Below are 12,400 nucleotides of genomic sequence, written 5' to 3' on the forward strand. Positions count from 1 at the left end.
GTGGATTAATACCACCTTAAATGTTTAGTCAGTGGATTAATACCACCATAAAACATTCTGAAAGTGGATTAATACTACCTTAAAGGTTTAGTAAGTGATTTAATACCACCTTAAAAGTTTAGTCTGTTAAATAATACCACCTTAAATGTTTAGTCTGTATTAATACCACCTTAAAAGGTTAAGTCTGTTGAACATCATCTTAACCATTCTGACAGTAGATTAATACTACCTTAAAGGTTTAGTAAATGGATTAATACCACCTTAAATGTTTAGTCTGTTGAATAATACCACCTTAAAGATTTAGTCATTGGATTAATACAACCTTAAAGTTTTAGTAAGTGGATTATACTACCTTAAACATTCTGAGAGTGGATTAATACCACTTTACCACCTTAAATGTTAAGTCAGTGTATTAATACCTCCTTAAAAGGTTAGTTGTTGAATAATACCACCTTAAATGTTACGTCAGAAAATTAATACCACCTTAAATGTTAAATCAGTGGATTAATACCATCTTAAAGTTTTAGTTAATGGATTAATACCACCTTAAACCTTTAGTAGTGGGTAAATACCACCCTAAACAGTGAATTTATTGGTGAGTGAGTTTAATGGTGAGTGAGAAGGACCCACCGCTGTACGTGATGATGCGTTCTGAGGTGTCCCCCTCTCCATACCGGGTGATGGGGGTGAGGCGGACCAGGTAGGACTCGGGTTTGATCAGTTCTGTCAGGTTGTAGGTCAGCAGCTGGCCCTTCTGGATGGTTCTCTCCATGGGGATCTCCTGCTCCCACCAGCGAGACTGTCCCGTCTGAGACAAACACAAAACAAGTGATTATAAATTATAATTTTTTTTTTGCAAAACAGAAAAAAAGTAGCAACAGCTAAAATTACTCAAAAAGGAGGCTAAAGGTAGAAAAAGAACAGCTAAAATCTCAATATAAAAAGTTAGTTAAAGACTAAACTTAAAAAAAGTTAGATAAAATCTAAAAGTAACAAAAACTATATAAAAACTAAAAGTAACAGAAAACAGTAGCTAAAAGCTAAAAATGTAAAAAGGTTAGGTGAAGGTGAAATATTGTAGAATAGTAGCTAAAGGTAGCAAATGGGTAGGTAACAGCAAAAATTACACAAAAGGCTTGCTAATGGGTAAAACTAGCAAAAGGCTAACAGTAAGACAACAAAGTTAGCAGCTAAAGCAGATTTCTAGTGTAACTGATTTTTGTATATTTTATACTTTGTAAAGAACAATGTTTTAGAATGAACTGAAGAGATCTCAATGTGTTTCTATGTGTTTTTTTTTTTTTTTTTTGTAAATAAAGTTAAATATCTTGAAAAGTGTAAAATTGACAAAAACAAAAGTCACAGCTCCCAGCTCCTGAATGAGCTGAATGTTTTGAAATATGACCGGCTAAAATAATACAAAGTCTGTAGACATAGTTGTCAAAAATTAAATGAAATAAAGCAGGAAACATAAGTCTGTGAAAAAGAGCTAACATTTCTGAAGAAACTGTTAAATGTTCACAGCTCTGAAGAAACATGATCAGAACGGTTTCTTTCCGGTCCAACAGAACCAGTACCATGACGAACTGATGGCAAAAAAGATGTAAAACCTACTTGATACACAAATCTTTTAAACCTTTTTTTTTTTTTTTGCCAACTGAGGATACGACATGGGCAGATTAATGTCTTAGGAGGATTTGAAAGCTTGAATAAAGTTTGTGGCTGTAAGTAAGATGGAGCTGTAAGCTCCTGAAATGTGTCACGAATGCCAACAGAAAACTATTTGTTTTAAAATTATTAAATCATATTAACATACTGGAAAATAAGCCAACACAAATATAAGCTTAACACAAACATTATCAGCCTAAGGTTGTTGTAAAACTTCACGGTTGTAGCTGAAAGAAGGCAGCACAGACAGGTAATAAAGAGCAGGAACTGAACCTAAAAATAACTCAGCTGTGGTTTGAGCTAACTGTAGAAATCCTGTGTGGTGCTGGATAATTCAGCATCCAGCCACAGAAAAACACTAAGATCTCCTCAATTCCTGTGAAAATATTGTTTTCTATTAAAATCTGCTTTAGCTGCTGGCTCTATTTTTCTCTTCTTATGCTACTTTTAGCTTTTGGCTACTGTTTTAGCTTATTTTTAGGGTGCTTTTTGCTATTTTAAGCTTTAAGCTAGCTGTTTTCTTCTTTGAACTTTTAGATAATCCTTTAATAGGTTTAACCATTATTTAGCTACTTTTAGTTTTTAGCTAACCTTTTACTACTTTTAGCAAGTGTTTTGATCATTTGAGTTAACCGTTTGGTAGTTTTAGCTTAGTTTAGCTAGTGTTTAGCTGCTTTTAGCTTTTAAATAGCTGTTTGCTTCTTATTGCTTCTAGCTAGTTTTTTAAACTTGTAATTATTGTTTTACTCCTTTTAGTTTTAGCTCATCTTTTGCTACTTTGAGCTGCTAACTGGTTTAAAGAGTGGTAAAACCCAGTCCTGTTTGGATCTCCATCTCAGACATCACAGCAGAACATTCAGAGTTTTAACGGGCCACAGAAAGTTGAACTGAACTGTTGAACATTTTATTTTACAGAATCTATGTTGTTGGAGATTTTGCTACAACAGACGCACAAAAACAGCTCTGAGAATATTCGGCTGAGGTTCATTTCTGCTCAGATGTAGGAGAGAAAAGTGTTAAAACAGCACATAACCCACTAAAACTACAAATCCCAGAATGCACTGGAACAGAATACACTGAGTCTACAAAGTGTTGAGTTCACACAGCGGTTTGCAGAGAAAATTAGCTTTCATTAAACTTCGTTCAGTCCTGAGTCACTCTACAACTCAAAGACTCTAAACGTCCGTCTTTTTAATTCATACCCTGAGATCTGAGTGTTTCGTACAGACCTGCTTGATACCGAGCCTGTAGGCCAGAATCCGATCCACGGCATTGGGCTCCATCTGAGTCCACTGCAGCTTGAAGCCATAGACCTGGGGTCGGTTCTGCCACAGAGTGCTGTAGACGTCGTAGTAAAACTCTGGAGTGTGGGCTTTCCCTGAGGAGGCACAGAGGTCAAGGGTCAAACAGGCCACACACGGGCAACTCATTTACAAGATAGAGTTGAGAAATTAGACAATTTACAACCAGACCGGTGAACCTCTGCCCATCTTTACTTCTGACAGATTCTAAAATGTTTTTCATACAAACACCTGTGAACACAGTAAACATGACAAATGTTGCAACCTGCAACATTTGTCATGTTTACTGTGTTCTACTGTAAAAATTATTAGATTTGCAAATAAGTAAATTTTGTTTTTATTTATATTTTAAACAAAAACCCAACTGACATGATTGTGTCTCTGTCCTGCAAGCCCTCAATCAACTGAGTCAGATGGCTGCTGATCCTGGTTCTGGTTCTGCTGGAGGTCTCCACTGCCCCCGAGCATCGAGCATGCTCAGGAGGTGGAACTGTACCGAGCTGAACTGAGGATTCAAGGCAATCCGCTAGTTTCCTGAGGTAGGCACTTTTTTCCAGGTCACGCCTCACAGGATTTCAGTTTGAAGTTGAGCAGTTTTATTAGCTGCTGCAGGATGAGCAAACTTTAATAAGCCTTTATATATTTAAATATATATACACCTCAGAAAATGACAGGTCCCACGTAGACGCCATCACCTTTCCTCAGCTTTTTGCGACTGCAGTTTATAATTTGATTGTTTAAACATTTAGTGCTGCTGACAGCAGAATGCGCTGCTGCTTGGCAGCTGGCCCAGTTAAGAGGCTTAACGTGACCGCGGGTTTTAGAGGAAATCTGGAAGGGTGTCTTTGCAGGCAAGCTTTGATCAGGAAGGGCCAGAGATGCGAGTCAAGTCAGTCAGAGAGGAGAAGCCGAGCGAGTCCGGAGCTCCTCCCAGGCGGAGGGTCCACAGCTCTACGGGTTATTAGTCCAGCTCAGAAAGCTGCTTCAGTTTGTTTCATAAAGTTTCACAAATATTTGTTGTAAATCTGATGGAAATGCTGCTTGTTGCCTCAACTTTTCATCAAATAAATAAGTAAATAAAAAGACTGCCCCTTTAAAGTGCAGGGTAGTTTAAATGAAGAGCATAGATCGTCTTTTTACAGCTGCTAACAGCTGCCTCAACCAACCGAAAAACTAAACCAGACTCAAACGTAAAATATATTAAGTTTACACATTTCTACTAATATGAGGATGTTTTTATTTGTGCTTTAGATAATAACAAGTATAACACAAACTTTTTAATATCACATAAGCTATCATGTGTTGTCTAATACATAAAGAGGTCCGTTTCCCCGCACAGAATATGGCAAGGGTTAACAATAACAGTTTGTCCCACCTGTGACCAGGAAGGTACAGCGTCCCGCTCCCGCCTCATTGGTTATGTCGCAGGTGTACTCGCCGTAGCCCTCTCGGTTCAGTGCTTTGACTTGGTAGCTGGTGTCAAGGTTTTGGTGACTGAGCTCTCCGACGGTCAGAAGGCGTGAGCCCAGCTTCCACTCGTATCGAAGGAGGCGAGCCGGGTTGGCCTCCAGTAAGCTGCAGGTGAGGCTGAAGGCTCGGCTGAGGGCCTGACGAACATCTGTGAACACCGGCTCGACAGTCGGGGGGACTGAAACACAAACAGGAAACACAAGGACGTTCAGGTGGGAACAAAATCATATTTAGATTTCTCAAGGAGTTCCTCTAGGTTAAGTGTTTGGACTATTACGTTTTGGTTTAGATATGCTTCTACAGTGTGAAATAAACTGTTATGCTGATGATACTCTGTTATATTTATTCATAAAGCCTGTTGAAACCAAGCAGTTACTTTGATTAGAACCTTGTTTCAGAGACATAAAAAGCTGGATGACTTGTAATGTTTTGCTTTTCAACTCAGACAAGATGGACATTGTGGTTTTTGGTCCTGAGCCTCTTAAGCGAGTATCTCACTGGTGTTACTGTTAATGACAAATTACAAACCAGATTCCAAAAAAGTTGGGACACTAAACAAATTGTGAATAAAAACTGAATGCAATGATGTGGAGGTGCCAACATCTAATATTTTATTCAGAATAGAACACAAATCACAGATCAAAAGTTTAAACTGGGAGAATGTATCACTTTAAGGGAAAAATCTATTGTTTCCAAATTTCATGGCGTCAACAAATCCCAAAAAAGTTGGGACAAGTCCATTTTTACCACTGTGTGGCATCCCCCCTTCTTCTTACAACATTCAACAGACGTCTGGGGACAGAGGAGGCCAGTTTCTCAAGTTTAGAAATAGGAATGCTCTCCCATTCATGTCTAATACAGGCCTCTAACTGTTCAATCGTCTTGGGCCTTCTTTGTCGCACCTTCCTCTTTATGATGCGCCAAATGTTCTCTATAGGTGAAAGATCTGGACTGCAGGCTGGCCATTTCAGTACCCGGATCCTTCTCCTACGTAGCCATGATGTTGTGATTGCTGCAGAATGTGGTCTGGCATTATCGTGTTGAAAAATGCAGGGTCTTCCCTGAAAGAGATGACGTCTAGATGGGAGCATATGTTGTTCTAGAACCTGAACATAGTTCTCTGCATTTACGGTGCCTTTCCAGACATGCAAGCTGCCCATGCCACAAGCGCTCATGCAACCCCATACCATCAGTGATGCAGGCTTCTGAACAGAGCGTTGATAACAACTTGGGTTATCCTTGTCCTCTCTGGTCCGGATGACACGGCGTCCCAATGTTCCATAAAGAACTTCAAATCGTGACTCATCTGACCACAGAACAGTCTTCCATTTTGCCACACTCCATTTTAAATGACCCCTGGCCCAGTGCAAACGTCCGAGCTTGTGGAGCTTGCTTAGAAATGGCTTCCTCTTTGCACTGTAGAGTTTCAGCTGGCAACGGCGGATGGCACGGTGGATTGTGTTCACTGACAATGCTTTCTGGAAGTATTCCTGAGCCCATTCTGTTATTTCCTTGACAGTGGCATTCCTGTTTGAGGTGCAGTGACGTTTAAGGGCCCGGAGATCACGAGCATCCAGTAGAGTTTTGCGGCCTTGACCCTTACGCACTGCGATTGTTCCAGATTCTCTGAATCTTTTGATGATGTTATGCACGGTTCATGATGATAACTTAAAAGTCTTTGCTATTTTACGCTGTGTAACACCATTCTGGTATTGCTGCACTATCTTTCTGCGCAACAATGGTGGAATTGGTGATCCTCTTACCATCTTGGCTTCTGAGAGACACTGACACTCTGAGAAGCTCTTTTAATACCCAATCATGTTGTCAATTGACCTAATTAGTGTTAATTGGTCTTCCAGATGTTCGTTATTTTCCAGCCACTTATTGCTACTTGTCCCAACTTTTTTGGGATTTGGTGACACTGTGAAATTTTGAATCAACATATTTTTTCCTTTAAAATGTTACATTTACTCAGAATAAACTTTTGATCTGTCATCTATGTTATATTACGAATAAAATATTGACATTTGCCATCTCCACAACATTGCATTCAGTTTTTATTCACTATTTGTTTAGTGTCCCAACTTTTTTGGAATCCGGTTTGTACAAATGATGTGCATGAGGGAGTCTCTAAAAGGTCTGGAAACATTTGTAGCTGCTCTTGATTTCCTTGTGTGACTTGCAGGACTTCAATGTCAAATCACAGGAATTTTTTAACGCATTTAAAAAATTTGCACAAAAATTAACATGAAACGGATGTTTGGAACCAGTTTATTTTATTTATTTATTTATTTATTTTATGTATTTTACTACAGTACGAAAACTTGTAAACTTGTAACTCAACACTGTATGGATTGTTTGCACTTCGTGGAACAAAAATGTGCATCAAAGTGCTTATTTTATTCACAAACATTTATTAAGCTTTTACTACAAGATGCATTCAAAGTTTTCTGATCTATTAACTTTATTTTTTCACAATTTTGTGTCTATCTGTTGCTGCCTAGTGAAACAAACCTGTTAGGAACAGAATTTGTGGCCTTTTCTTACTGTGAATTTCTGCCACTTTACATTTGTCACCTCACAAATTAACATCCTGACATAAACGAACATAAAATCAGCGGCGACACAAAACTTCCTCGGGGTTTTCACCCTCAGAAGGAAAATAATCATCAGCATCCTCTCTGATGGAGAGAGAACAAATCCTGCCTGACACCAGACACAAGATGTTAATTAGTTCAAACTTCAGAGGGTGAATGGCCTCAAATTAATTAAGCTTAACAAAGAACGAGTGTTTTAAATCTGTCAGACCATAAACATATAATAACATTTAGGGTCCATCACTCACCATCTTTCATGCCAAAGTTTTAAACTGAAATCATCTCTTGTTGAGAAATGGTGGAGCTGAAGGTGTTTAAAAAAGAAAACAATATGCACGATCTGTTAGCCCTCAGACTATGTGTTAGAGATGACTCAGCTATTACCACACCAAATGTCAGCTCAATATCTTTAAAATTGACTGAGATATAGCCATTTCTTTGTGGACTAAAGTGGATTAGCTGTGGTAGCCATTTTGATTTGTTTGGTGAGCGTTGAATTAAAGCTCTGAATATGCTGAAACTGAGCAGTTAAAGTTAGAACACGGAAGTACGGAAGTTAAATGTAGCAAAATGCTAGTAAAGAACCTAAAGCATCACAGCCTAGCTAAAAGTAGCTAAATTTTAGCTTTAAGCTAAACATATAAGGTTAACTAAAAGTATATAAAGGTTAGCTTTAAGCTAAAAGTAGTAAAATGTTAACTAAAAGCTAAAAGTAGCATATGAAGACAAAAACAAATCCATTTAACTATAGCAGACTTTAAAGAAAAATGTTTTTGAAGGAACTTGAGTGAACTCGATGTATTTCTATGGGAAATATTTGTAAATAAAGTTAAATATTTAAAAAAAGACTGAGTTAAAAAAACAAAAAAACAAACAAAAGTCACAGCTTCCATCAGCTGAATTTGGCGATAGAAGAACAGCTAAAATACAACAAATTCTGCAGAAGACCAGAAGAACTAGAGAAACTGCATTTCTGTGAAAAGGCAGTGAGTAGTTGTTGCTGAATGATTTTGCTGAAAGCTGGAGCTGGAAAAAGCTAAAGCTTATTTGAAATACACCAATAGCTGAAAAGATGAAAGAAAAAAGAGTAGCAGAAACATGCTAAAATTAGGAAAGAAAAATCTGAAATGAGTGTAAAAAGCCAAATTAGCAGAAAAAATAAATGGAATACAAAATAGATGAAATTAGTAGACGTTTAACAGAGCACAAAAGAGCTTAGAAGAGAATTAGCTGAAAATAGCTGAAAAAGGCACAAAAAGGCTAAAATTAGCTGAAAAGTATTGAAAAAGATGAAATAAGATAAAAGCATTCTCTGAAATCAGCTGAAATAGCTGACAGAAGCACAAAAAGCTGACGTTTGAAAGAAAAAAAAGAAGCTGAATGGTAAAGGGAAAAAAGCTAAAAAAATGTAAAAAATATTTGGGGAAAAAAAGTGAAATGAGCAGAAAGAAGCTAAAAGGAGCTGAAGGAAGCAGAAAATAGCATAGATGAAGCGGAACAAAGCTGAACCAGGACAACAGCTTAAATGATCAGTAACAGCTCAAAGGGTTTGAAGGAAGAGCTCCATTAACTTTCAATGAGACAAAAATGGCAGACAAAGCTAAATATTTCAAAAAGTAGAAATTAGATAAACACCAAAAGTCACAGCAGGAATGTCCTGAATGAGCCGAATGTGTGTGTGTGTGTGTTTTTGTTTATGTTACTTTGTAAGGCCCATTTTTCCAACTTGTACTACATTGTGAGGACCAACTGCTCCTTACGGGGCCCAAAGCCCGGGCCCCATAAGAAGAAGTGCTGTTGGTGGGTTAGGGGTTAGATTTAAGACTAAAGTGTGAATTGAGGATGTGTTAGGTTTAAGGTTAGGTATTTACTGGTAATGGTTAGGTTTAGGGTAAAGGTCAGGGCTAGGCTATAGAAATGAATGAAAAATGAATGGAAGTCAATGTAAAGTCCCCATAAAGATAGCAAAACAAACCAGTGCACGTGTGTGTGTGTGTGTGTGTGTGTGTGTGTGTGTGTGTGTGTGTGTGAGATGCTCACAGTGCACCACCAGCTGGATCAGACCCTCCCTGGGTTTCACGTTGAACCCGTTGTACTGGCTCGTCTGGCAGCGGTACGTCCCGCTCATCTCCCTCGTCACGTTGTTGATCCTCAGGATGCCGTCGTAGCTCTCCACCTGAGCCGAGCCGTCGGGCATCGCAGTCGGTACGGCCGCCGACCCGCTTTCCTCCACACGAGACCACAGAATGATGGGTTTGGGTTTTCCTGAGACCAAGCACTGCAGGTCCACGGTGTCGCCCTCATGAACCATGAGTTCGGACTGGCCCTTGGGGATGGTGAGCTCAGGAGGAACTACAAGGAGAGAGGCAAAATGGCGTTTGTAGGATGTAAAAAATGGACCAGGTTCTGATGTTGTCACTGGTTTCACTTCTCATTCGAGGAGCTAAATATAAGCATATTCTACTGTTTTACATTTTATGTTTATTTTTATTATTCTGGATTAATGAAGGAAGAACTGCACAAACTTTCCTCAGTACAGGACCAGGTCACTGACAATGTACCAAACTGGATCTGTCAGGTCCGACCTTTTATCAGGTTGGTACCAGCAGTACCTTAGCTCTGGAGATGTTCTAGGCTTTAAGTGGGTTTGTGGCTTGTTCGGCTGCTTTCAGAACAAACTACTCCGGACCTGTGGTGGATGAAATGTTGACGTCGATGCTGATCTCTGGGGTTCCTCCGTTCCTCAGCGAGGCCACACAGGTGTAGGTGCCGAAGTCGGTGAACTTCAGGTCGATGATGTCCAGGTTGGTGGTTCCCGGAGAGACGCCCGTGTCCATGTGGGTGATGACCATCCGCTCAGAGCTCCTCAGCGGCCGGCCGTTTTTCAACCAGCTGAACTGCAGCTCCTCCAGAGGTGTGGCTTCCACCTGGCAGCTGATCTTCACCTCCCGGCCGATCTGGATGTTGTCTTCGTGGTGGTATGGGTCTGGTGTGATCCAGAACCTGCCCTTACGGAGACCTGGACAAGATGGTGGATGAAAGACCAAGTTAGACTGGGGAAACAACGTTTTCTGCTAAAACACACTGAGAACGCTAAACGACTCAATGCCCAAGATGCTGAAAGTGAGTTAATAAACCTAAAAGAAGCAGAACTCTAAACCAAAAGTAGCTAAATGTGAGCTAAAAGCTAAAATTATTATTATTGCTTTTATTATTATTGTTAATTTTATCATTTAGCTTATAGGCTAGACAATACAATTAACAAAACTGTAGGAACAAGCAGTAAATGGTTAGCTAAAAGCAAAAAGTAATAAGTGGCTAGTTAAAAGTAGCTAAATAGAAGCTAAAAGCTACATTAGCAAATATATAGCTAAAATCTAAATGTTTGAAAAGGCTAGCTAACACTATTAAAAGATTAGCAGGAAGAAAAAGAAGAAAAATTGGCAAGCTGAAAGTATCACAAGGCTAGGTTATACTAACAAAAAGCTAGCAGGAAGCTAAAAGTTTTATATATATATATATATATATATATATAATTTTTTTTTCCCCCCTTTCGGCTGCTCCCTTTTTTTTTAGGGGTCGTCACAGCGAACTAAGTCGCACAAAGACGTGGCAGTTATTTTTACACTGGACGCCCTTCATGACACAACCACAGACCACCGAGCTACCACAGCTCTGTGTGGAGCAGAGAGCTGCCATCTAGGACACCCGGAGGAGCAGATGTTGGGGGTTAAGGGCCTTGCTCAAGGGCCCAGAGTGGGATGAATGAGGGTGGGGGCAGGTGTGGGTGCTTCACCTACCCCACCCACATTTTTGATGTTGTCAGTACCGGGGCTTGGACCGACGATCTTCTAATCACAGGCCCACCTTCTCTAACCTCTGCACCACCACTCTCCCATATCCTAGCTAAAAGAAGCAGAAGGTAATAGTAGCAAAAGGTAAGCTAAAAATTTAAAGTATTAAAGTAGCTGGCAAAAAGGAACAAAAGGTTAGCTAAAAACAAAATGTCTAAATGGGCTAGTTAAAAGTAGCTAATTGATAGCTAAAACACAACAATAGCTTAAAGCTAAAAATATAAAAAGGCCTGCAAGAAGTTAAAAAGAAGCAGAACATTAGCTAAAAAAAATAGCTAACTGTGAGCTAATATACAAAAAAAGCCAAAGCTATCTTGAAGTTAAAAGTAATAAAAAGCAAATTTAAAGCTAAAATCGACAAAAACGCTAAAAGTAAAAAATATCTAGTTATAATCCCAAAAGGGTTCTTCTAAAAACAAACAGCTACTTAAAAGCTAAAGTAGCAAAACACTAGCTAAGAGAAGAAAAAGGTTAGCATAAAGCTAAAGTTACAAGTAGCAGAAAACAGTAGCTAAACGCTAAAAGTAGCATAAGGAGACAAACAGCCACAATCTGAAGCAGGTTTTAAAGAAAACAAAGTTAATGAGTAAACTGAAGAGATCTCAGTGTGTTTCCATGTAGAAAATGTTTGTAAATAAATTTAAATATTTTGATATTTTGGAAAAAAATAAGTTGCAAAAGCACATGGAGGGGTCGACATGAGCGGCTTCGGTTTCTCTGAGACAATCTGTTTTTCTTTCGGACAAGTGCAACCTGCGCACGTGACCAAACATCTGGTCATAAAGAGAGAGAGAGACAGGCTGCATCTGCTGCTTTACTTCTTATAATTAAACAATATTAACGCTAACAGACAAATGTTTATTTCCCAGATTATAAAAAAGATGTGTGTCTTTGTTTAACTTTAATATTTTAAGTTCTCTCTGTGAGAGTCAGCTTCAGGTGTTTGTTGTTTATCATAAATATCTAAATAAATTCAGTTCAACGTGGTGTTTTAACAAGTTGTTGTGTCTGTCTGGATCAGTTAAACTTGATCATATTTAGAATCATGCTGAGAGGTAACTGTACTGAGATTATATTGATAATATACTGTATGTACTGAGAAAAAGAAACTGGGATGTAACTGTACTGAGATAAATACATTTTAATAAAGGATCAAATATGAAAAATAAATAGTATAAAATGACTAAATGAGCTGAAATTCTAGAAATATAATCCCTTTGAATTGAATCACTTTAAAGGAGAAATCTGTCAGTCTGGAAAATAAAAAATAATAATTTTAAATTAATTTATAGTCTGTAAAGGACTTCCTGTGTTATACTTTATTAAAATATATCTGACATCCCCCAAAAAGTAAACTAGAGAAAAGTTGATCAACAGTCTCTTCCTTCATAACAATGTTCATTAGAGACACAATATACTGTGTACTTTTACTGATGTCATATACAAAGTATACTGTGCACATATACTAAGGTCATGTACACAGTATACTGTGCACATTTACTAAGGTCAT

General features: G+C 38.5%; 1 protein-coding gene across 2 annotated transcripts in view; it reads right to left on the bottom strand.

Annotated features, from left to right (window-relative positions):
- The window catches only part of mdga2a (MAM domain containing glycosylphosphatidylinositol anchor 2a), a 31,079-nt gene that overhangs the window by 2,247 nt on the left and 16,432 nt on the right, over positions 1 to 12,400 (bottom strand). For both annotated transcript variants that reach the window (XM_037695247.1, XM_037695248.1), the window contains 5 exons: positions 9,726 to 10,055; positions 9,077 to 9,388; positions 4,345 to 4,617; positions 2,898 to 3,046; positions 631 to 808 (listed from right to left, as the gene is read on the bottom strand). In XM_037695247.1, the coding sequence (XP_037551175.1) occupies positions 631 to 808; positions 2,898 to 3,046; positions 4,345 to 4,617; positions 9,077 to 9,388; positions 9,726 to 10,055 (1,242 nt within the window). The remainder of the gene's footprint in view (positions 1 to 630; positions 809 to 2,897; positions 3,047 to 4,344; positions 4,618 to 9,076; positions 9,389 to 9,725; positions 10,056 to 12,400) is intronic.

Source organism: Nematolebias whitei, chromosome 21 (assembly GCF_014905685.2).
Source record: "Nematolebias whitei isolate Nwh7 chromosome 21, NemWhi1, whole genome shotgun sequence".
Taxonomy (NCBI): domain Eukaryota; kingdom Metazoa; phylum Chordata; class Actinopteri; order Cyprinodontiformes; family Rivulidae; genus Nematolebias; species Nematolebias whitei.